The following is a 26,497-nucleotide window of genomic DNA, read 5'->3' on the forward strand; positions in this document are numbered from 1 at the left end:
TTTCCAAGCCAGGATGGTAAGTGGTTTGGAGGGGAACTTGTAGACGGTGGTTTTTATACATATATATACTGCATGTGCAGTTCCAGATAGTAGAGATTTCAAATGTGGAAGTTACTGTAAAAGGAGATTTGGTGAGTTGTTAAAAATCACCCAGCATTAGCGGACAGGAACAAAGAAGTAATTTAAAAAGCTGTTGGGCATTAACTCAAGAGGGTCTAAGCTAATGTCCAGCTGCACAGAGCTCAGGTTAGACTTCATTTGGCTGACTGCATGCAGCCTCGGTTCATCAAGAAGGATATATTGGCTTTGGAGAAGATGCAGCATGGATTCACCAGAATGATACTAGGACATAAACTGCTTAAATTATGAGGATAGGTTACATAGACTCGGCCTTTCTTTCCTGAGGGTGGAAGATTAAGGGGCGATCTAAGTGAGGTAATAAGGATAGTTAAAAGAGAGAAATCATTTTCTTTCTTAGGGGAGCACAAACAAAGCCGCATGACTTCAAAATTAGAATTGGGTCACTCAGGGTTGAAGTCAGGCAGCAGTCCTTCACACAAAGATTTCTGGAAGTATTGACCTAAAGTGACTCCAGCTGAAAATGTGTTGCTGGAAAAGTGCAGCAGGTCAGGCAGCAACCAAGGAACATGAAATTCGACCTTTCGGGCATAAGCCCTTCATCAGGCCTTCCTGACCTGCTGCGCTTTTCCAGCAACACATTTTCAGCTCTGATCTCCAGCATCTGCAGACCTCACATTCTCCTAAAGTGACTCCAAGCAAATAAAAAATTTAATGCAGAGTTTTATTTGGCATTATCGATGAAAGAATCAAGGCAGCCTTTGGAGTTGTTATATAACTGAATAGCAAAACAGGTTCAAGGAACGAATTGGCCCACTCTAATCTGATACTCTCAAGAGTGTACACACAAAGTATCTACAGACAATCAAAACCCAACGAGCTGCCAATGTTATTAGTAGCAAATTCCAGGATAAACCATAAAGTGCTGGAAAAGGTCAGCAGGTCTGGCAGCATCTGTGGAGAGAGAAACGAAGTTAACATTTCGAGTCGGTGTGACTCTTTGGAAGAAGATGCAACTCAAACTGCAGAGTTTCTCGAGCACATTCGGTTTTCAACTTCAGATTTGTGAAGTGCTTCTGGTGCAATGTTTTCTGGGAGATCATGCACACGGACCCACTTAGCAATACAAGCAGCAGTAAGAGCTGGCAAAGAAAAGAAGTGCAGAATCCAGAGCAAGTTTTCCTTCTTTGGCTGTGTGGAAAGGGAGTTTTTGCTTATGGTTTTACATAGCACACTAATGTTCCAACAGAAAACTGCCGAGACAGTTTTTCAAACATTCCCCCAGGGGCAACAAAAGGGTTCAGTGGTTGCAAACAGACCTTCTGATGATCGGGAAAGGTTCCAAGTTTTACATCTGCATCAGCGATCCCATCCTCATCCAGTGTAATGACATCAGTGACAGGATAATCCTTCCACTTCGGGGATGTGACATCATGCACAAGCCGGACTGCAGTCGATTTGTGTACAGTGTTGGTGCTGGCCCAGTAGATACCAATCTGAAAAGGCTCCTAAAATGAATGATTAATAACAATTACAGTGCTGGTCATTTTACACTATTTCAGGTGGCATTTTGCAGTTTTCTTTTCTCAGTTAATAAGTCAGCATTTTAACCTAATTAAAGTGATACTAACAAGAACTATTAAGGTACATTGAAACCCTTTTCATTGACTTGGGAGTCTACAATGAGGCTTAAAAATAGCATCCAGCTAGTCAGGACCGAAGTTCAATATACTGACTGGCTGATCACTCAGACCAAAAGACAAACCACTTGGGTTAATATTGAGAGATAGGACGAACCTTACTTATAAAAGCCTGGATTAATCAGGGATTGTCAATGCGGTCTTGTTAGGGGAAGGGTGGTTTGCTAATGTCCTCCAGATGGGAAATTTGCCGTCTTGCTCGGTCTGACCTACATATGCCTCTACAACCACAGTAAGGTGAATAAATCATAATTTTTTAAAAAAACAATTATTTGTCTTTGGGATGTGGGCATTGCAGGTTAGCTCTGCATTTTGTTGCCCATTCCTATCTACCCAGAATTCAGACTCAACCTCCTTGTGCATAAATCACAAAATAGTAGCATCCACACTCAGCAGGCAAAAGGGAAGGCAAATGAAACGTTGACCTTTATTTGAAAGGGAACTGAGTATTAAAATATGGAAGCCTTCCTAACACTATACAGGGCACTAGTCAAACCACAGCTGGAATATCATGAACAGTTTTGTCCCCTTATCTGAAGGGAGAGATACTGGCATTGGAGGCTGTCAAGATAAGATTCACTAGGCTGATCCTGGGTGTGAAGGGGTGTCTTATGAGGGGAGGTTGAGTAGAATGGCCCCATAGCAAATTAGAAGAATGAGATGAGACCTTATTGGAACATACAAGATTCTTAGGGTTTTGACAGGATACGTATGGAGAGGCTGTTTCACCCTGTGGGACAGTTTAGGACTAAAGGGCATAATCTCAGAATAAGAGTCACCCATTTAAGACAGAGATGAGGGGGAATTTCTTCTCTCAGACGGTAGTGAATCTGTGGGTTTCTTCGCAGTTGGGAGCAGTCAAGGCTGGGTTGTCAAATATGTTTAAGGCTGAGATGGAACATAATTTTAATCAGTAAGGGAATTAAGGATTATAGGGTGTATCCCAAGGCTTGAGCACATGTGACAATAAAATCTAATACTGAAAAGACAGGAAAGTAGAGCTTAAGATTATTAGATCAGTCATTATCTCACTGAATAGCAGAACAGTCTGGATGGGCTGAATGGTCTACTTCTGCTCCTACATTGTATAGTCTTACCACATTGCAGAGATGTGCATCTCATTCACATGTCAGCCAGACCAGGTGAGGATGGCAAATTTCCTCTCCTAAAGGATACAAGTGATCTAGATGTGTTTTTATGACAAACCAAAAGTGGCCGAACAGCCACCATTTGATCAGCTTTCAAGTCTAGATCTTTAACAACTGAATTCAAGTTTCACCAAATGTCTTGAGGGGAATTCAAACCCATGTCATTAGGACATTAGTTTGGAGTTCTGAATTGCTGTTCTTGTGACATTACCATTATACCACTGCCTCTGATATCCCAGAATGAAATAACAGAAAAACATATATGTGAGACAGACTGGTCCAACTTGATTTGGAGATCCAGTACAATCGCATATCTATTTCTGTGTATTGCTGCTTTTCTCCTCTTCAGTGGCGTCACAAACCACCTGATTGTATTCAAGGTGGTGGTGAACGAGAGAAATTAGGAAAGTGGACTTATCATATGAGGATTGCTAAGGACTCTGAATTCATACTCAATGGACTTCAGAAGAACTGGGGGGACATCTCATTGAAACTTACACAATGTTGAAAGGCCTGGATAAAGTGGACTTGGAGAATATATTTTCACTTGTAGAAGAGACGAGGACCTGAGGCCCTAGCCTCAGAGTAAACTCTGAAGAAATTGATGTGGAGGAATTTTACCAGAAAGTGGTAAATCTGTGGAACTCACAAGATTGTGGAGGCCAAGTCAATGAGTGTATTTAACAGCGATGGATACTTTCTTGATAAGTAAGGGGACCAGAGTTACAGGGAGAAGGCAGGAGAATGGGCTTGACAAATGTATCAACCATGATCGAGTGGTGGAGCTGACCCTATGGATGGCCTAATTCTGCCTCTATACCTTATGGTCTTATGCAGCAAATGTTGGCATTGCCACTGAAGAAATAAACAAAGATCCTATTTGGGAGGCTAATTATTTATATCAGCTGACAGCTCAGGCACTGACCTTCTCGATGTGTTGGCTGATGTGGATGTTCAGTCAAATTATTATCAGTATCTCAGCAAAGCTCTTCACAAGAACAATGGGTAATGCAAAACCTGCCCAGAAACTAAAAGGCAATCCTTTCAAAACGTACAAAAGATTTTCTTTCCAAAAGCATGAACACAAATTATCAACATGTGTACCTGAAAGTTTGGAGGCACAATTACTTTTCCAGCAGGAACTTGCACAACTATCTTCTCGCCTTCAAAGAGCCAGAGGTCCCATTTGGATTGGTTAACAAACAAAGCCCACGGTAGTAGTTCAACAAGAAGGGTATTAAGGCAGGGTTTCCAGGCAGACAGTTTAACTTGCATTGGACTGTCCCACTGAGCAAGCAGCTCACTGCTGTTTTTGCTGCTCAGATCAAACACACATTAAGAGAAACAGATTAGTTCTTCATTATCCTTGCTGGCAGTTACATGTTTGAGGTAAGTATTTAAGCTGTCATGATTCTTCATGTCAGAAGTGACAGATCCTTAAAAATTGTTCTGGCTTTTAAAAGGCTGCCAGCAAATGATTACATAAAGATTACCAACAAATTCTTTTGTGTTACCATACAATCTTCTCAGGCCAAGCAAAAATGACATTTATCTTCTTAACTGTGGATTACCAGTTGATACAACTCTTTGATTTGGAACTTTACAAAGTCAGCTTGGGGATCAAATAACTCTCACATAATCATACAGACTTGCAAAGATAATGGTCACTTTATAACCAAAGCATTATTAAGTGCTTAGATTTCATCTCTAAATCAAACATTTTTATGAATACAAATGAGACTCTAAGATTGATCAGAAATAGGTTCATACAGGTTAAATTTAGATAAACTCCCCTCCCTCAAAAGAACCTTCCCTGATCCACTGAAGATGTAAAGAATTTGATAAGAAGAGGAGAATAAAAAGTGAAACAGAACATTATTAGGTATAGTTGCTTATATCTGGCAATAGTTATGCGTTTCCTGATTAAAGGATATTTCAGTTTAAATAGACCAAAGTAACAGACACTTTAATTGTATCCATTTGTATCCAAATGTTTAGCTTATTTCCAAATTGCTGGTTGCAGAGAGCAGAAAGCTGAGGGTTTTACTCCATTACCTGTCAGGTTTCTTTGTTATGTATGGCCAAGGGTTACGTGCATCAGTGTCCTTGTTGTAGAACTCTCTAAATAACTTGCCAACAGTACAATCACTTTGTAGCCCACGGACAATTTGTTTAATGAGAACTGTTGAGATGGGGACTGCACACTGTGATGCTTCATCTTCCTCCCTGTGTAGAAAGGGGAATTATTATTACAACCCATTGCATTGCCATTTAACCATGATTTCCTTTGCCAAGAACTAAAAGTCAATTCATTTTTTGCCAAATGCAGGTTTGAATAAGAATTCCACCCATAAATGCCTGAAGACACTTGATACATCAAAGGCAATGCACACCAACAACATCCTGGCTGCGGTGTTGAAGATTTGTGTTAAAGAACTGGCCATTTCCTAAGCTAAACTATTCTACTACATCTATAACACTCACAAAGATGGAACATTGTGGAAAGGTTAGGTCCCGTCCACAAAAAACGCAGGGCAAATCCAACTTGGCCAATTAGCATTAAAACATACTGCTCTCAATCATCACTAAACAGTGAAAGTATTTTTCCTAGGATGATGACGTCAGCTTGTACGAGAGGGCATAATTACAAATTGAGGGGTGATAGATTTAAGACAGATGTCAGAGTTCAAAGTTTGGGAGAAGATTTATAGCTCGGGTGCTCGTTGTTGTGGTTCTATTTGCTGAGCTGGGAATTTGTGTTGCAGATGTTTCTTCCCCTGGCTAGGTGACATCCTCAGTGCTTGGGAGCCTTCTGTGATCTTTCCTCCGGCATTTGTAGTGATTTGAATTTGCCGCTTCCAGTTGTCAGTTCCAGCTGTCCACTGCAGTGGCCGGTATATTGGGTCCAGGTCGATGTGCTTATTGATTGAATCTGTGAATGAGTGCCATGCCTCTAAGAATTCCCTCGCTATTCTCTGTTTGGCTTGTCCTATAATAGTAGTGTTGTCCCAGTCGAATTCATGTTGCTTGTCATCTGCGTGTGTGGTTACTAAGGATAGCTGGTCATGTCGTTTCGTGGCTAGTCAGTGTTCATGGATGCGAATCGTTAGCTGTCTTCCTGTTTGTCCTATGTAGTGTTTTGTGCAGTCCTTGCATGAGATTTTGTACACTACATTGGTTTTGCTCATGAGCAAACTATTATAGGACAAGCCAAACAGAGAACAGCCAGAGAATTCCTAGAGGCATGGCACTCATCCACAGATTCAAATCAATAAGCACATCGACCTGGACCCAATATACCGGCCACTGCAGCGGACTGCTGGAACTGACAACCGGAAGCGGCAAATTCAAACCACTATAAATGCCGGAGGAAACATCACAGAAGCGCTTCACAGGAGGCTCCCAAGCACTGAGGATGTCACCTAGACAGGGGATGAAACATCTGCAACACAAATTCCCAGCTTGGCGAACAGAACCACAACAACAGATGTCAGAGGCAGGTTCTTTACTCAGAGTGGCAAGGGTGTGGAATGCCCTACCTGCTAATGTAGTCAACTCAGCCACATTAAGGAGATTTAAACAATCCTTAGATAAGCACATGGATGATGATGGGATAGTGTAGGGGGACAAGCTGAGAATAGCTCACAGGTCGGTGCAACATCGAGGGCCGAAGGGCCTGTTCTACACTGTATTGTTCTATGTTCTTAAGTTATGGAAGGTGTCACTGGTAGTGCTATTAAGCGCTGTGGCTGCAAGAACCAGTCAGAGGCTAGGAATATTGTAGGTGGGCAACTCAACTCCTAACTCTCAGAGCCAGAGCACCATCTACAGGTACAAGTTAGGAGCGTGATGAAATACTCCAGGCTTGTCTGGACGAGTGCAGCTCGAACAACACTCAAAAAGCTTGACACCATTCAGAGATATGCAGCCTAATTGACTGGTGTTCCGCCATCTTCAAGTCACTCCCTCCACCACTGACACAGTGTGCAGCATCGACAAAATGCAGCAAAGTAATTTACAAAGGTTCCTTTCATAACATGGCACGGTGGCACAGTGGTTAGCACTGCTGCCTCACAGCGCCAGGGTCCTGGGTTCAATTCCCACCTGACTGTGCGGAGTTTGCACGTTCTCCCCATGTCTGCGTGGGTTTCCTCCAGGTGCTCCGGTTTCCTCCCACAGTCCAAAGATGTGCAGGTCAGGTGAATTGGCCATGCTAAATTGCCCGTAGTGTTAGGTAAGAGGTAAATGTAGGGGTATGGGTGGGTTACGCATCGGCAGGTCGGTGTGGACTTGTTGGGCCGAAGGGCCTGTTTCCACACTGTAATCTAATCTAACACTTTCTCAACTCACAACCTCTCCTAGCTAGGATGAAGGACAGTTGATATAAGGGAGAGGCACCACCTGCCAGGTCCCTCTAAGTCAGACACCATCCTGATGTGAAACTATTTTCTTTCCCTGTTGCTAGGTCAAAGTCCAGGAACTCCCACTCTAACAGCATTGTTGGCACACCACATTGACTGCAGAAGTTTGAGAAAGCTGCTCACCACCACCTACACAAGTTCCAATAGGACTGGACAACAAATGCTGGCTTTGCCAGTAATGTTCACATTACATAAACAATGCTTGGAGAGGTGCAGGGTGGACTGGGCAGGGATGGGAGAACTCAGTTATGAGAAAAGATGGGCTTGCTCTTCTTGAAGCAGAGAAGACTACGGGGAACTTGACAGCAGTGTGTAAAAATCATGAATGGTTTTCATGGAATAATTAGTGGCACAATGATCAGTGACACAAGAACAATTGGCAAAAGAACCAGAGGACAAACGTGGAGCTTTTCTTCTCTAATTCTGTGAGTTTGGATGATTTGGAATGTAATGGGCTTTTCTTGGGTGCTATATGATCCTACACTCTGGGGTGTGCACATTTCACCATTTTATATCAATACCATCTGTGTGAAAGTGGATCTGTCCACATGGGGACGGATCTCAAGCTTGCCAATGCCGAATTTGAAGGTTGGGGTATGTATGATAGAGGCCAGCGGATGTGGCAACTGATGCAAAATGGATCAGCCAGCCTTTCCATCGCCCCAACCTGTCTGACATTTTCCGAGGACATATGGGAGTGGGAGTGGCATCTGGACATCTGTCGGCCCTTAAAAGAACAAAAGAGGCTCTTAAGAGGACGGCTAACAGCTGGATAAGGGCTTCATCCTGTCCCTGCTGGAATTTTGCGACAGCTGGGGGAGACCCAGAGCTCATGGAAGGCTCATCAGTGTAAGGCAAGGCAAGGTGCAAATCAACTCAGTGGCTCCTTGGGGCTCATTAGGAGGACTTTTGACAAAAGAGTTAGCCATATGCTCCCTTGTGAACTTGGGCCGCCATCCAAGTTACTCCGCTCGCTGTGACCTCTGACTCACCTGGCCTCCTCAGCAGGGTGGCAGTGCCCATAGTGTCGGGCACTGGCCACTTCTCGCACTTGGTGCTGTTAGAATTACACGGGTATGAATCATCCACGTGCTTGGCATCGTACTCAAATGAGCTGGAATTCTCACTGCTCAGCAAATAATGCTGCTCCCAACATTCAAATGCTATGGAGCAGCCGTCCAGATACTGGTCAGACTCTTCTTCTCCCACCTCTTAGCCGAGCTGCAGGGGCTGTCAAGAACCACAGCACCCAGCAAGACCCAGCCAATGGAAACACAGTAAATAGGTGCGTGAGTAGGCCATTTCGGTCCGTCGAGCCTGCACCATCATCGATATGATCATGGCTAATCATACAATTTCAGTATCCCGCTCCCACTTTCTCTCCATATCTCTTGATCCTGCTAGCCACAAGGACCATGTCTAACCCTCTCTTGAATATATCTAACAAACTGGCCTCAACAGCGTCCTGTGGTAGAGAATTCCAAACAATTGAGACAGAGGCAATACCTTCAACAAGTGCCTGCTATCATTATATTTGCCTCGATTGACTTGCGTTAGAATGGGTTTCTACAACACCTCGATTTTGTTTTTACTAAATTATTCACAGATGGGGATTAAATTAAGCTTCAGAAACAGGAGCACTTCAAGTTGCACTACCAGAACTGAAAGGCTGGTCGTTTCATACGGCTGCTTTTGAGACACTGCTATGAACAATTTGGCTGTTACTTTTCCTACACTGACTACAGTTCAAAAATATTTCATTGGTTGTCAAGCACTTGGGGATGACCTGGGGCCACAAATGACCCTTGGAAAAAAAGCAAGCCTTTCTTTCTTTCCATTCGACTGCTTCACTTTCTGCCAACCTACCCAACACGCCAAGTCACATAACAGTTTACATCAGTATATCTGCAGACCAAAATACAGGAATGACGACAGAAGCAGTACATTTCCCACCCTTCCCTACTGATGTTATAATTTACATCAGAGTACAAAATGTACAATGCAGGCAAACATAACAATTTACCACTAATTATACCCTATAGAAATACCACTACACATAGGCAAGTATTACAGGCTGAGAATTTGAAAAGAAGGTTCAAAGCACATTGTAAGCATTTGTCAGAGTGTCTGGAACAAGGTGAAGAAGCGGTCACTGATTGTCACTGGCAAGAATTTTATGGTTACCTTGCTTGAAATGTCAAATGGTGCACAACCTCAGGTTCCACATTCTGGAGTGGCTCTTCCTGCCCCTTTCCAGCAATGACTTGAGGTTCTTTCAAACCCAAACTTCGTCTCTCAACGTGTAGAATAATGGGATCAGGGAGATGGCTCCTCATGACAAACAAAGGACTGAGAAACAGCTGCAATTCAAATACAAGAAACTTAACATGCCTTTGCTGCAAAAATAAAACAAGTTTGTCAGTGGACAGAAGGCCAAGGTGAGGGCAGGGAAAAACAACATCACAGTTTGAGAAATAAAATAATGTTATGCCATTCTTTCCCAAGTGCAAAATATACTCCCGTAGATTTGACTCGTCTTGGGGACAATTCCCTATGTTCTCAATGATACAACATCAAATTGCATTTGTGTAGTACCTTTATCATTGTAAACTATTCCAAGATACTTCAGAAGAGAGCTATCAAGCTTGACACAGTGATATAGGACAGGTGGCCAAATATTTGCCCAAAAGGGCAGGTTTTAAGGAGTGTTTTGAAGAAAGAGAAATGCTAATGAGAAACCTTAACTCAAACAGTTGTAGAATGTAAGAGTGCAAGAAATAAGAGCAGGAATACGTAATAAGGTCCCCTGAGCCTACTCTGCCAGTCAATGAGATGTTTTTTACAGAAATAAAAACAAAGTCCTGCAGATGCTGGTGAAATGAAAGAAATAAAAACAAACTGCTGGAGAGACTCAGCAGGTCTGGGGAGAGAAAAACAGAGTTAACATTTCAAATCCAGTCTGGCTCTTTTTTGATGCTGGTGTTGGACTGAGGTGTACAAAGTTAAAAATCACACAACACCAGGTTATAGTCCAACAATTAAACCTGTTGGACTATAACCTGGTGTTGTGTGATTTTTAACTTGGTATTCCAAAGAAGAGTCATGTAGAACTCAAAATGCTTAACCTTTGCTGAACATCTAAATAAGCTCCTTTAACACCTAAGGAGTCGAAAAGTGTGACGCTGGAAAAGCACAACTGGTCAGGCAGTGTCTGAGGAGCAGAAGAATAGATGTGTCAGGCATAAACTCTTCATCAGGAATGACACCTTTCTATACTTTGATTCTTTTACTGCCCAACGATTAATCAATCCCAGCCGATAACACTCATTGACCAAGCTTTCACGACTGAATTTCGTAGATTCACAACATTCAGAGTGAAGCAATTGCTCCCCAACTCAATCCGAAGTGGTCGTTGCTTTATCCTGAAACAATGGGCTGGAGATTACATGCCCCTCTGGCTGTATTACCAGAATATGGACCTACTTTACTGAATCTCATTGCACAGGAAAATCATCTCATGCCCGGAATCCATCCAGTAATGGATGCAAATTTTTAAAGCAAGCATATTTTCTTTCTGAGGTAAGGAGACCAAATCTGTACATACCACTGCAGGTGTGGTCTTATCCCTTTTTCTACACTTTCTACCAAAGTCAACAGTTTTACACTTTCACAAGTGATAGTCCTTTGAATGATTACAATGACTGAATTGCTCCATACCCCTTTAGTATTGGCATAATAATTGGCATAATCCTTTTGATCTAGGAGGGCAGCACAGTGTTATTCCAGAGAACCTCTCATCTTAAGTCTACACATCTGAACTTTCCAGTGCTGGCAGAATGGTATTTAGGGCAGTGAATAAATGTGACAGACTGTTGTTAGTTTACTAGTGATTGATGAGTACCAGAACTTTGGAAGCGCTGAAGAGGAGTAGAACACTCACCACTCTCTGCTGTACAGGAGATTTGGCATCCAGGTTCAGACAAGTACACCACACATGCAACACGGAGCCATTTGAATTGGGAATCTGTAGCCATCAATAACAAAGAAATGAAAGTTAATTATTCGAAGGAGGCCATGAAGCAAAAGAACTAAATAAAAATCAAGCAAATTTTCATTTGACAAATTTAAGCTCATTCTATTTTCTTCTTCTTAAGAACTGGGTATACTTTGAGGCATGAGTGAATTTATCTCAGTCCCAAACTTTGCAAAGTTGTCTTGATTCGTGTTTTATGGGCCAACTTCATCATCTATGCTGGTGCAAAGTCATTCTGGTCTTGCACTAGTTCAAAAACATCTCACTTAACACTTCCTTAGTGAGTCAAGCACACAGATCAAATGAGGAGGAAATGGATGAATGCACTATGTGGTCGAGATCTTTATCAGTTCCAGTTGAACACTCTATGTTAAAAACAGTACACACTTTAATTTTATAAAGGCTAAAAACGAGTAAAGGGAAGTTGTCAACTCTTTTTGATCTTCATCATTAAATATAAGGAGAATCTTGTGTGATTAAGTGTGCACATGCATTATATTGCTTGCTCCTCTTCAGAGCAGGTAATATCTCTCCAGGGTGTTCATACAGTGCTTGAAAATTAAATTAGTATCATATTAACACCACTCACCATTATAAATCCATAGGCAATACCCACACACTTAACAATTCACAAAGATACAAGAGTGAAAATGTTTAAATTATGAGGACAATTTGCATAGGTAGGCTTGTATTCCCTTCAATGTTAAAGGTTAATGGGCGATTCAATGGTTTACATAAAATTTCATGCAGAAGGCCATTTGATGTCCTAGTGCATTGCTGTTGTGTTTTCCTCCATTTGAGTCTCTTATCTCATCTTAAACCCTCTTAAATGCTTGCCTAGGTTTCCTTTCAATGGTGTCTATACTATTCACTTCAACCACTTCTTGTGGGAGCAAGTTTCACATCCTCACCATTCTTCAGCCAAAGATGTTTCTCCTGAATTCTCAGTTGGATATCTTGGTGACTATCTTATATTGACAATGTCTAGTTATGTTCTCCACTACCCCCGCATGCCCCCACCCCCAAGAGAACACGTTCTTAAGAAACAACCGAGATCTTGAAAATGAATAATGGAGTTGAGAGAGTGGGACAGTGAGGACTGTCAGGAAGCACTTCTTCACACAAAGGTGGATGGAAATCGGAAACTCTCTCCCTCCTGAGGGCTGTCAAGGCTTTCTAGGGATGGGAGGAGAAAATCAGCCATAAATTTTACAACTAAGGTTGACAGATTTTTTTTTAAGGTAAGGCTATTAAGGACTATTAGAAGTAAAGCAGGTAGATGGTGCTAAGGTACAGGTGTACCGTCTAACTGAATGGGGGAAGCAGGATTGAGGGATGGATGGTTTAATACGGCAACTAAGCTCAATTTCAGCTGTCCAAGTGATTTCAGTACCTGAATGACGGTGCTGTCTTCAGATTGAAAAGTCTCGAGGTACACATCTGGTGACCAGTCTGTGTCATTTCCCATAACCCTGATGCACAACCCAGTGAATTCTGCATTCTCAAGAACAAAAGATGGTATCTTCTGATTCAGTGGCAAACAGCAAAGATGTTCTTTGATTGATTCCTGTCCATCCTGCCCACTGCAATGCTGCACCACCTTGAGCTCCACATCCAGATTTAAGTAACTGCAAATAGCTTGTCTTCCACAAATAATTATCTGAAAGGGAACAGTATCGCAAATCGTTAGGTTCGTGCATGTGTGGATTGAAGAATAACCAGCAGAAATAAATGAAACTCTTCACATTTATGGAGGATGATGTTGCACATAATAATCATGGACTTCATTTACCTTCAAATATGTATGGATTATTTTGAAATTATGGCAATCCTAATTCTGTATTGTACACATGGTACTAAGCCAGATTCTAACTAAATTGTTAGCACTGGATTTTAGCATTGGATTATAAATTAAGCTTAGGTATTGAAACATTGACACTGCAAATACTGTCTGTTTTGCAGATGCTCTCTTCAGATGTTAATGAAGTACTGAATCTTAGCATAGGAGCAGGCCACTTGGCCCACTGCGCCTGTGTCAGCTATTTGAAAGAGTTATCTAATTAACTCCATTCACTCGCTTTCTGCCTGCACATGCTCCCCCCTCAACCATAGTATTTATCCAATTTCCTTTTGAAAGCAATTATTGAGTCTGCATCTCTTTTACCCATATCAAATGATAACTTTGCTGCAAAAGACATTCTTGTCTCGCTTCTGGTTCTTTTGCTAATTATCTTAAATTGATATCCACTGGCTATTGACTCTCCCGCCATGAGAGAAAAAAATAATCTCCATGTTACATTTTATCTGCCAACATCCTTCAACATTTTCAACACATCTATCAAATAGTTGTTTGGCTCTCTCTCTGCTCTCAGTGTTAAATACTATTTAAATGTAAAAAGGCCTGTGCTGTTTTGCATAATAAGCATGCTTCTGGGCATCCCGGTACAGGAAGGACAATGGAGATTCAGGAAGGATCCAATAAGGAGTACTACAAGTAGAGGATATAGCTGTGAAGAAACAATTTAAAGCACACTCAAACCTTTTTCTTTCCCCGCTGAACAACAGATCAAATGGGGGTCTAATTTCAAAATTACAAAGGTTTCTGAGAGGGCAAATAATGAAACGTTGACCTGGTTGATAAGTAGATAAAAAAGGAATTTAAACTCAGAATTCTCACCAGGAGATTCTATACTGTAACTACTCTATACTTCTAAGACATTCTCCACAGCTGCTATTAGATCATGTGGAGTCAGTGTAAGTAAATGCAGCAACCAATATTTAAAAGATTAGCAAAACTGTGCTGCATCTTTTAAAAGGCACCTCTTATTTGTGCCTTTATTTAAAAAAAATACTTCCTTTGTTTCTTCCATGTTTAAATATTTAGCTTCAGCTTTTAAAGGCAGATCTTCTCAAAAGCAGAATAAAATGGAAAACATATTTACAGACCACAAACTCCGACATCTCTCTTCTGTATTTAAAGGGTTAGAATGCACAAGAAAATGGTTGGCCTTCATACGCGACCACATGAAAGAAACTTACTTGTTTTTGCACACTGTTAAGTGGCTGTACTTTGATGATCAGTGATGCTGTTCTGCCCTTGTACTGGATACTTCTAACAAATGTGCCTATGTTGTCCACACTGAATGGCTCGGACCAGCGCCAGTTTCCCCAGCCCTCGATACAGATGTGAAGCAGCTGCACAGAACAATGAACATGTTTGTATTAACTGAGATAAACCAGGGTAACACATAACATACTATGACAGTTACAGTTTTCTCCAAAATTATTTGTTGTGGGAACATATAAATAATTGGCAGGTAACTAAACAACAACTTTTTTCAAAAGAAAAATTGATCTATTGATTTGAGGTAAGGTGTATTATATATGGCGCCAGTGATATAGCTAAATTAACTGTACAAACGCTGCAGTGGATATAGAGCCATTCATATGTTAAAAGAAAGATTTGCATTAACGCAGTGCTGCCTGCAAGGGTGATAGAGGCCTTTTTACATTTAAGTAGTATTTAGATGTGCACATGCAATGCCAAAGCATACAAGGCTAAAGGCCAAGTACTGGAAAATGGAATTAGTATAGTTATGTGGTTATTTTTGACCGTTGTGAATGCAATGGATCAAAGGGTCTTTTTCTGTGCTATAGACCTCTATGACTCTAGTGTCTTTCAGGACTGCCAGACATCTCAAATTGGGAGAAAGAGAGGACTGCAGATGCTAGAGATCAGAGTTGAGAATGCGGTGCTGAAAAAGTACAGCAGGTCAGGCAGCACCTGAGGAGCAGGAGAATCGACATTTCAAGCATAAGCCCACCACACTCTAGACATCTCAAAGTGCGTTACAGACAATGAAGCACATGTGAAGTGCAGTCACTATTATAATTTAAGAAGCACAGTAGCCAACATGCACAAATGCATCATTGAAATAGTGACCAGATAACTTGTTCTTGTGATGTTGTTTGATGAATAACTATTATTCAAGACAACATGGATAACTTCTCTGCTCTTCTTGAAGTAGTTCCAAGGAACATTTACAAAAAAGCAAAATGCTGCAGGTGCTACAAATCTGAAACAAATACAGAAAATGCAAGAGAAACTCAGCAGGTCTGACAGTATCCACGTAGAGAGAAAGACAGAGTCAATATTTCGGGTCTGGAGTTCTGAAAATGAGACATGCCAGACTCGAAATGTTAAATCTGTTTCTCTTTCTCTACAAATGGAGCTAGACCTGCAGAGTTTCTCAAGGCATTTTCTGTGTTTGTTTCAAGGAATATTTATGTCAATTTGGAAAGGCATACAGGGCTTTGGTGTAATATTTAATCTGAAATACACACACTGCCACTGTGGCAATCGGTCAGTAACGCACCAGAAGGTCAGTCTTGATTTTTATTTTCATTCCCTGCCACAGGTCTTCAGTACACAAGCTTGCAACTCAGAGATGTGTGTTTTATCAACTGATCTATAGGTGATTTTTAAGCATGATAGAGATTTTGTGGTACTGAATGTGTACTCTGTCTTCAAGTGGGTAACAAGGTAGCTTAGTTCCCTTGAAATGCAAATATGATATATTCAGGGAGCAATTCCACCACCAACACGTGCTGAGATGGGAACATAGTTGGGGGAGTTGGCCTGGAGAGATACTCTCCCTTTCTTGTCAGCTACAAGAAAGTGAGGACTGCAGATGTTGGAGATCAGAGTTGAAGAGTGTGGCGCTGGAAAAGCACATCCAATGAGGCAGCATCCGAGGAGCAGGAGAATTGACATTTCAGGCATAAGCCCTTCATCAGGAATCTTCAAGTGAGTAACAGGGTAGCTTAGTTACCTTTATATGTAATTATAACATTCCTAATTCCTGATGAACGGCTTATGCCCCAAACGTTGATTCACCTGCCCTTTGGATGCTGCCTGACTGGCTGTGCTTTTCCAGCACCACACTCTTTCTTGTCAATTCACTAACTTACTGTTAGGCTTAAAGGTATACGGGACTTTTTCAAATTGCCAACAATTAAGGTTCACAAATGCTCCATTAACAGCCTGGAAAGGGTCTCCAGTCACGACCTCTCTTATTAGCTGCCTTCACAGCAGGCAATTAAAGTTGCTGTTTCCCACCTAGGGTACTTGATTACCAACTGGGAAACCAGGGCCATAGACCTGCAGGTTGGGACTGGGTCCTCCATTTGTCACAATTTGAGGCACAGATAGGGGTTAAGGTTATCGCCTTGTCTTCAACCTCACTAAGTCCTGTCTCCGACTTAACAAAATAGACCAGGTTTGCTTTCCCTAGAGCAGAGAAGGCTGAGGAGGACCTGATTGAGATGTACAAAATTCACTGAGGCATCAATATAGTAGTTAGGGAGAGAACTGGGACCAAGTGAATCTCTTGAAGAGTATAAAGGGTGTAGGGGCATACTTAAAAAGGGAAATCAGGAAAGCAAACTCATCTCAAGACTGGGCATCCATGAGGCACTGTGGGCCATCAACAGCAACAGAATTTACAGATTTCAGAACAATCTGTAACCTCATGGTCCATCATATCCCCCACTCAACCATTGCCATCAGGCCAAGGGATCAACCCTGGACAGTGCAGGAGGGCATGCCAGGAGCAGCACCAGGCACACCTGCAGACAGTGTCAACCTGGGGAAGCTACCAAACAGGACTATTCGCATGCTAAATAGCATAAGCAGAAAGTGAGAGGCAACAGCTGAGATTCTACAACCAATGGATCAGATCAAAGCTCTCCAGTCCCGCCACATCCAGTCATGAATGGTGGACAATTAAACAACTCACTGGAACAGGAGGTTTCACAAATATTCCCATCCTCAATGATGGAAGAGCCCAGCACATCAGTGCAAAGGATAAGGCTGAAGCTTTCACATCAATCTTCAGCCAGAAGTGCTGAGTGGATGATCCATCTCAGCCTCCTCCCAGCATCACAGATACCAATCTTCAGCCAATTCGATTCACTCCACATGATGTCAAGAAACATTTGGAGACACTGGATACTGCAAAGGCTACAGGCACTGAAAATATTCCAGAAACAGTACTGAAGATTTATGCTCCAGTACTTTCCACCCCTCTAGCCAGCTGCTCCAGTACAGTTACAACTCTGGCATCTACCCAACAATGTGGAAAATTGCCCTGATATGTCCTGTATATAAAAAGATGGACAAATCCAACTCATCTAATTACTGCCCCATCAGTCTACTCTCTATCATCAGTAAAGTGATGGGAGGTGTCAACAGTACTATCAAGCAGCACCTGCTCAGCAATAACTTGCTCAGTGATGCCCAGTTTGGGTTCCGTCAGGGCCACTCACCTCCGGACTTCACTACATCCTTGGTTCAAACATGGACAAAAGAGCTGAATTCCAGAGGGGAGGTAAGATTGAAAGCCATTAACATCAAAGCTGCAATCACCAACTATGACATCAAGGAGTTCTCACAAAACTGGAATTAGTAGGTACAAGGCGGTAAATCTCTGGTGGTTGGAGTCATACTTGACATAATGAAAGATGGTTATGGTTGTTGGACATCAGTCATCTCAGCTCCAGGACATCTCTGCAGTAGTCCCTCAAGGTAGTGTCTTAAGCCCAACCATCTTCAGCTGCTTCATCAATGACCTTCCTTCCATCATAAGGTCCGAAGTGGGAACGTTCACCGATGATTGCACAATGTTCAGCACTATTCACGACTCCTCAGATACTGAAGCAGTTCAGTCTCAAATGCAACAAGATCTAGACAATATCCAGGCTTGGACTGACAAGTGGCAAATAACATTCGCACCACACAAATGCCAGGCTATGACCATCACCAACAAGAGACAATCTAACCATCGTCCTGATATTCAATGGTGTAATCACGGAAATCCCCCACTATTAAAATCCTGGGAGTTATCATTTACCAGAAACTCAACTGGACTCACCACATAAACACACTGTCTATAAGGGCAGGTTAGAGACTAGGAATACTGCAGTGAGTAACCCACTTCCAGACTCCCCAAAACCTGCCCACCATCTAAAAGGCACAAGTCCGGAGTGTGATAGAATACTCCCCACTTGCCTGGATGAATGGAGCCACAACAACATTCAAGAAGCTTGACACCATCCAGGACAAAGCAACCCACTTGATTGGCACTACACCCAAAAGCATCCACTCTCTCCACCACCAATGCTCAGTAGCATCATGTATACTATTTGCATGATATACTGCAAAAAATGACCAAAGATTATCAGAAAGCACCTTCCAAACCCATGACCACTTCCATCTAGAAGGACAAGGGCAGCAAATATATGGGAACACCACCACCTTCAAGTTCCACTCTAAGCCACTCACCATCCTGACTTGGAAATATGGTGCCGATGCTTCACTGTCGCTGGGGCAAAATCCTGGAATTCCCTCCTTTAATGGCATTGTGGATCAACCCACAGCAGGTGGACTGCAGTGTTTCAAGAAGGCAGCTCAGGGCAATTAGGGATGAGCAATAAATGCTGGCCAACCAGCAACACCCACATTCCAAAAATGATAACAAAAGGGGATGTGGGATAACCTTGGCAGATAAGAATAATTCAAAGAGATTCTACAAGTACATTAAGAGCAAAACAGCAACTCGGGAGAGAATAGAGCCCCTTAAAGATCAACAAGATTGTCTATGTGTGGAACCACAGGAGATGTGAGAGATACTAAGTGAATATTTTGTGCAAGTTTTTACTGTGGAGAAAGAAATAGAGGCTAGGGAACTTGGGAAATAAATATTGATGTTTTGAAAACAGTCCACTCACAGAAGTAGTAGTGCTGACGACCTTAGAAAACATAAAGATGGACAAATCTCTGGGACCTGCTCAAATATACCCCAAGACGGTGTGGAAAGTTAGGGAAGAAATTGCCGGGTATCTAGCAGACATATTTGTATCATCTACAGCCACAGGTGAGTACTAATGTTGTGTCTTTATTTAGGAAAGGCTGTAAGGAAAAGCTTGGGAACTATAGAACTGAGTCAGCCATCAGTGGTGGGTAATTTGCTGGAGGGGTTTCTGACAGATAGGACTTACATGCATGTGGAGAGGCAAGGACTGATTAGCGATAGTCAGCATGGCTGACGGAGTTTTTTGATGATGTAACCAAAAACATTGATAGACATCGTCTACATGGTATAGATTAGAGTGGTACTAGAAAAACACAGCAGGTCAGGCAGCATCCGAGGAGCAGGAAAATCAATGTTTCGGACCTAAGCCCTTCATCAGGGCTTTTGCCTGAACGTCGATTTTCCTACTCCTCGGATGCTGCCTGACCTGCTGTGCTTTTCCAGCATCACTCTAATCTAAACTCTGGTTTCCAGCATCTGCAAATCTCACTTTTGCCTCATTGTCTACATGTAGACTAATTAATAACTTTAGATCACATGGAATTCAGGGAGAGCTTGCCAATTGGATACTAAATTAGCTCAACAGTAGGAGATAGCGGGCATGGTCGTGGGCGGTTGTTTCTGGGAGTGGAAGCTTGTCACCAGTGGTGTTCTGCAGGGATTGGTACTGGGTCCATGTTTGTTTGTCATTTACATAATGATGTGGATGAGAATTTTGAAGGCATGGTTTAGTACATTTGTAGATGATACCAAAATTTGTGGCACAGTGGATAGTGAATGTGGTTATCAAAGATTACAAAGGGGTCTCGATCAATTGGGCCTATAGGCTGAGGAGTGGCAGCTGGAGTTTAATTTGGATAAATGCGAGGTATTGCATTTTGAAAACAAATGAGGGCAGGACTTGTACAATTAATGGTAGGGCCCTGGGTAGAGTTGTCAAACAGAGAAACCTAAGGGTTCAGGTACATAGTCCTTTGAAAGTTGTATACAGGTAGGCAGGGTGGTTACGAAAGCGTTTGGCATGCATGTCGTCATTACTCAGACCACTGAGTATCAGAGTTGGGACATCATACTGAAGTTGGTGAGGCCACTTTCAGAGTACTGTGCACAGTTCTGGTCTCCCTACTATAGGAAAGTATTATTACATTAGAAAGGGTTCATAAAAGATTTATTAGGATGTTGACAGGCCTGGAGGGTTTGGGTTATAAGAAGAGGCTGGATAGGCTGGGACATTTGTTCACTGCAATGTAGGAGGTTGAAGGGTCACCTTGTAAAGGTTTATAAATTCATGAGGGGCACGTTCTTTCATTGAGTTCAAAGATTGAATTCAATGCTGAATCATGGACAAAAATGAAATCAAGGTGAATAGCAAAGGTCTTTTTCCTAGGGTGGGAGATTTCAAAATTAGGGGCATATTTTTTAAGGTGAGAAGAGAAAGATTTAAAAGGAACCTTCGGTCCAACTTTTTCACAAAAAGGATGGTTCATATGTGGTAAGACCTGCCAAATGAAGTGATCAGTGCAGGTACAGTTAGAATATTTAAAAGACATTTGGACAGGGACATGAATAACAAGGGTTTACAGCGATATGGACCAAATGCATGCAAATGGGATGGCTTAGTTTGTGAAACTTGGTCGGCATGGACAAGTTGGACCGAAGGTTCTGCTTCTATGCTGTATAACTCTATGATTCCTAATAGCTTCGTTTAGTTAGGGGTCAATAACCAAGGAGCACAGTTTTAAGACAAGGTTTAGAGAGGATACAGAAAAAATTTTTTCCTACCCAGAGAGTGGTAGGTGGTTGCAACTCACTAATGAAAAAGATGGTGGAGGCCAGAACCACCACAACATGTAGGAAATATTTAGATGAGCACTTGAAATATCACAGCATGTACAACTGTGGGCCAAGTGCTAGAACATGAGTTATTGAGATCTGCAGAACAGATAAAAAGGCTTTTCAGCCCATCAAGATAGCACTGGTCAAAAACAACAATCCAGTTATTCCAATTCCATGTTCCAGCACTTGGCCCACAGCACAGGCAGTGAGTTCCAGATTACCACCCCACTCTGAGTGAAAAATGGTTTCCTCACATGCCCATTAAATCTCCTGCTCTTTATCTTAAAACTATGCCCTGCTCATTAATCCCATCCACTGAGGGGAAATGTATCTTCCCATCTAACCTATCTGTGCTCCTCATAATTATATTTAATAATGGCATTAGAACAGATAACCAGTGCAGACACAATGGGCAAAAGGGCCCTTAGTCATGCTGCAATAATTCTATGACTCCCTGTGAACACCACCCAAGAAAGAAACCTACCTTCTTGTTTTTAGATCCCCTGAAAAGTAGCCATGATAAATGGACTTTAGGGCCCAGATGCTGCTGCTCTCTGATAGACTGCCAGTTTCTCTGGTGAGCAGGGATGCTCCAGTCAAGGTCTACTACAGACCAAGTGGTTCACTAGAGCTCGCCAGTCAGTGCTTATTCAACCACAGGAAATGGCTAATTTTGTCAGCAATGTGAGCAGCAAGTCGACATCAATGACATGCATCCCGCTGCTTCGTATCCAAAAGGAAAAATTTCAGCTTTACTTTAACTTGTGTTTTATATTTCAGTCTTGGCAGAAGGTGAAAAAGGTGCCCCAGAACTGATAAGGTTACAAAAATATTTGGGACCGGATCTATTGCTGGGAGATCTCCTTACTATATCAGCTGCAAATTTTTTTTGTCAGGCAGTGGGACAATTAAAACAATCTGAGGTCTAATATTCTTGACTCCACACCAAAACCTGCTTTTTAACCCAGTACTACTTGAGTTCTGTTGTATTTCTCAAACAAAATGGCTCAGAAACTTCCTTGAAATATATTTATTATATCTGATACAACTCCCAGTCAGTTAGATAGAGATGGAAACTGTTCCTTTTGGTCTATATATAAATATACTTAAGACCACACGTTCTTACAGAAGCATTAGTTCAAAGATTGAATTCAAGGCTGAATCATGGACAAAAATGAAATAAGGGAGAAGAAAAAGAGAATTAGGTGAGTGCATGATGAAACAGAAAAGAAGCAAAAGCTAAAAATGTCATTCTACAATGAGAATTAAAATTGTATGGGATTCAATATCACATATAAAACAAGTTAACTCTCAGTGCCAAAGATATTTTTGTCAATCACTGAAACTTGAAAAAGGTCCAGAAAAGATTTACAAAGATATTGCCAGGGAAGGTTTGAGCTGTAGGGAGAGGCTGAATAGACTGGGGCTGTTTTCTTATGAGTATCGGAGGCTGAGGGGTAACCTTATAGAGGTTTATAAAATCATGAGGAGCATGGATAGGGTAAATACACAAGGTCATTTCCACGGGCTTAGGGGAGTCCAAATCGAGGGGGCAAAGGTTTAAGGTGAGAAGGACAAGATTTAGAAAAGACATACGGGGCAACTTTTCCACGCAGAGAGTGGTACGTGTATGAAAAAAGCTGCTAGAATAAGTGGTAGAGGCTAGTACATCATTTTAAAGGCATCTGGATGGGTATATGAATGGGAAGAGTTTAGAGGGTTATGGACAAATGGTGGCAATGGGACTAGAGTAATTCAGAATATTGGTTGGCATGGACGAGTTGGACTGAAGGGTCTGTTTCTGTGCTATATATCTCTGTGATTTTAATTAAGATTTAGCACCTGTTCAGTTCTGATGTTTTCTGGTAGTTTAATGGGTAGCAGCTAAGATGCACAAATCCACATTAATCCAGATATTTCAATTGTAATGTTAACTGTGGGTTTACACAAAGTCATATAATCATACAGTATGGAAACGGACCTTTGGGTCCAATTAGTCCATGCCAACCACATTCCCAAACCAAACTAGTCCCACATGACCTATATCTTTCCAAAGATTTCTTATTTGTGGACTTATCCGACATATATTTTAACATTATTTATTGCAAGATTGGGTTTCGGGTTTTTGAGTTGGTAAACAACTGGTTTTCTGTGTGTTTGAAGTTAATAATTAACTTCTAACTAACTTTAACTTGCAAAACAATTTTGGCATTAGTGTGAGTAGTTGCGCATGACTAATTATTTTGGATTAACTTATCTTGGATTGTTTTACCATCCAGCAAGATAAATACTTGGGTTTATTAGACATCCCTGGATTTACTTTTTGTTTAATGGTAACAGCCATGGTTTGGACAGTGAGGCTTTGGGGTTTTACTTTGAGTGAGGCAGCCTGTTAATTCCTTGGAGCAACATGGCTCAAGCCATTCTCCTGAGAAGGAAAAAAATATATGTGAACTAAGTTACCTTAGAGTGAGGAGTTAGTGCTAGTCCCACACCAGAAGTGTTGAGATAAAACACTGAAGAGGTTACTTAAAGCTTCATGCATTCACGGAGGTGTATGATAGCTCCATGAAGAAGATACCTGCAATTTTAGTGTGAAATTTGAAATCACAAGTGACTTAAACTTACTGTGGTGTACTTTGGTGTGAGTATTGTATTGGTGCTGTTTTGAATACAGTAATGGAATGTGTTTTGCATACTATTCAAAAGCTGTTTTGCTTTGTGTGTTCAATTTAAAAAGGAGTGTTTTGGGATTAATAGGGTTATACTTTTTTCTGTATATTTAAAAATATTTTAATTTGCATTATAAGTAGGTGGTCTGGTTTACTCTTGATCCTCATTTCTTTTGTTAATAAATTACTGTTTTATAACTAAAGTAAAACCTGCAACACTGCATGTCCATGTTTCAACGCAAGTTCGATCTCATGGAATACAGGGAGATCTAGCTATTTGCATACAGAACTGGCTGAAAAGCAGAAGATACAGGGTAGTGGTGGAGGGTTGTATTTCAGACTGGAGGCCTGTGAACAGTGGTGTGCCACAAAGATTGGTGCTGGGTATACTGCATTTCATTATTTATATAAATGATTGGGATGTGAACATAGGAGGTACAGTTAGTAAGTTTGCAGATGACACAAAATTGGAGGTGCAGTGGACACCGAAGGTTATTTCAGAACACAATGGGATCTTGATAGTTGGCCAATGGGCCGAGGAGAGGCAGATGGAATTTAATTTAGATACATGGGAGGTGCTGCATTTTGGAAAGGCAAATTAGGGCAGGACTTACACACTTAATGGTAAGGTCCTGGGGAGTGCTGCTGAACAAAGAGACCTTGGAATGCAGTGTTCATAGCTCCTTGAAAGGAGAGTCACGGGTAGATAGGATAGTAAAGGCGGCGTTTGGTATGCTTTCCTTTATTGGTCAGAGTGCTGAGGATAGGAGTTGGGCGGTCATGCTGCAGCTGTACAGGGTATTGGTTAGGCCATGTTTGGAATAGTGTGCGCAATTCTGGTCTCCCTCCTACAGGAAGGATGTTGTGAAACTTGGAAGGGTTCAGAAAAGATTTACAAGGATGTTGCCAAGGTTAGCAGGTTTAAGCTATAGGGAGATGCTAAATAGGTTGGGGCTATTTTCCCTGAAACATCGGTGGCTGAGGGATGACCTTATAGATTTTATAAAATCATGAGGGGTATCGATAGTGTAAATAGACAAGGTCTTTTTCCTGGGTCGGGGATTCCAAAACTAGAGGACATAGGTTTGGGTGAGGGAAAAGATTTAAATGGGACTTAAGGGGCAACATTTTCATGCAGAGGGTGTTGTGTATATGAAATGAGTTACCAGAGGAGGTGGTGGAGACTGGTACAATTACATGGGTACATGAATAGGAAGGGTTTAGAGGGATATGGGCTAAATGCTGGCAAATGGGACTAGATTAATTTAGGATATCTGGTCGGCATGGACAAGTTAGACCAAAGGAGAAAGTGAGGACTGCAGATGCTGGAAATCAGAGTCAGAAGAAGAGCTTATGCCCAAAATGTCGATTCTCCTACCCCTTGGATGCTACCTGACCAGCTGTTTTTTTCCAGTACCACACTCTCGAAATTGGACCAAAGGGTTTGTTTCTGAGCTGTACATCTCTATGACTTTAAGAGTTCACTGCATTCAAATGAAAACAAATCAAAATATGGTCTATCAAGCCAGTTCCTGTCTGGGCTCTGACTTGAAGGTAATATCATTACCTAGGATCAGAACACAATAGTGAGTCTCTGGGTGAGATGTCAGTATAGCATAGCTTCCAGAGCAGCATGAGAAACTCAGAAAGATCCACATACTGCTTTTAACTGCGCATGGGCAGTCACCAGAGATTGCTGTATAATTTATTCTTTCTTAACACTGAGTGCTGATACCCTCAACCCTTGTTTCACTGCACAAACCAAGTTATTGTTTCAAATGCTCTACTTAGGCCAAAAGATATCAGGACTGCAAAACATTCCTTTCCAATTATGAAGACTACCTTAAGGCTATTTATTGGAAAAAAGCTACAATCGTCTCTAGGTTAAGCACACAGAAAAGATATATGTTAAGCTTATACGGAAATATAATTTAAGCGTACAGCAGAGTTTCATATATAATATTTCAAAATCCAAATGAAGCAACTGAGTTGTAGGTTGTTTTAAAAAACAAACCTAATAGACTTGTATTAGTAGCCAGTAAAATAGTGAGACATATATTAATTCTGGAAGGCCAAGAGATTTGATTGTCATTTGAATTCTAAGAATATAACTAAGTCAGTCAATTTTGAAAACCAACACCAAGAGGCTTCACTGACATAAGAAGCTTCAGGGCACATTTGGCTAGTCCCTCAGCTCTCCTGCACGTAAGTCTGTAAGCAATTAATTTGTTTAATTTATAAATATTAGTTAATGCCAAAGAAAAACAGCCATAGCAGTTGGATCCATCTGACCAGTTAGGAAATCAGCAAGGAAAGTAAACAGATGGAGATCATGTAGACAGTAAAGATCTGAATGTTTCGATTGGATAAGCTAGTGGCAGTTAGGAACATTTACACTGGCAGCAATGAAAACCTTCTAGAGTTAAAGCGCACTTATTAATTTACATTCGTTGGCGATTTCAATTTCACACTACCAAAGCATCATGAGCATGTGGAGTAAGGTTGCACTCATGTACTGCTGTACAAATTTTCTGTTCAATTTGGTTCTCATGGTCCCATCACTGCACCTGGAGTGTAATCAAGAAAGAGTCTGTTGATGTGGGATTTATGATTTACCATAGTGTTAAGCAGAGGCTGGACAACTGGACACGGGCATCACATTTGGCAAAACAGCCAGAGATGACAGGATAAAATCTAGTTTTAGATTCTTTCATAATGGAAGGCATTCTTTCCACATC

At 41.5% G+C, this 26,497-nt stretch overlaps 1 protein-coding gene across 3 annotated transcripts in view; it reads right to left on the reverse strand.

Moving 5' to 3' along the window:
* Positions 1 to 26,497, reverse strand: part of LOC132815107 (intermembrane lipid transfer protein VPS13B-like) — a 945,713-nt gene that overhangs the window by 61,043 nt on the left and 858,173 nt on the right. For all 3 annotated transcript variants that reach the window (XM_060823876.1, XM_060823877.1, XM_060823875.1), the window contains exons 44-50: positions 14,420 to 14,575; positions 12,774 to 13,040; positions 11,288 to 11,371; positions 9,532 to 9,707; positions 4,982 to 5,152; positions 4,031 to 4,241; positions 1,398 to 1,586 (exon numbers count right to left, since the gene is read on the reverse strand). In XM_060823876.1, the coding sequence (XP_060679859.1) occupies positions 1,398 to 1,586; positions 4,031 to 4,241; positions 4,982 to 5,152; positions 9,532 to 9,707; positions 11,288 to 11,371; positions 12,774 to 13,040; positions 14,420 to 14,575 (1,254 nt within the window). The remainder of the gene's footprint in view (positions 1 to 1,397; positions 1,587 to 4,030; positions 4,242 to 4,981; positions 5,153 to 9,531; positions 9,708 to 11,287; positions 11,372 to 12,773; positions 13,041 to 14,419; positions 14,576 to 26,497) is intronic.

The sequence above is a fragment of the Hemiscyllium ocellatum genome, chromosome 4, assembly GCF_020745735.1.
Source record: "Hemiscyllium ocellatum isolate sHemOce1 chromosome 4, sHemOce1.pat.X.cur, whole genome shotgun sequence".
NCBI classification, from domain to species: domain Eukaryota; kingdom Metazoa; phylum Chordata; class Chondrichthyes; order Orectolobiformes; family Hemiscylliidae; genus Hemiscyllium; species Hemiscyllium ocellatum.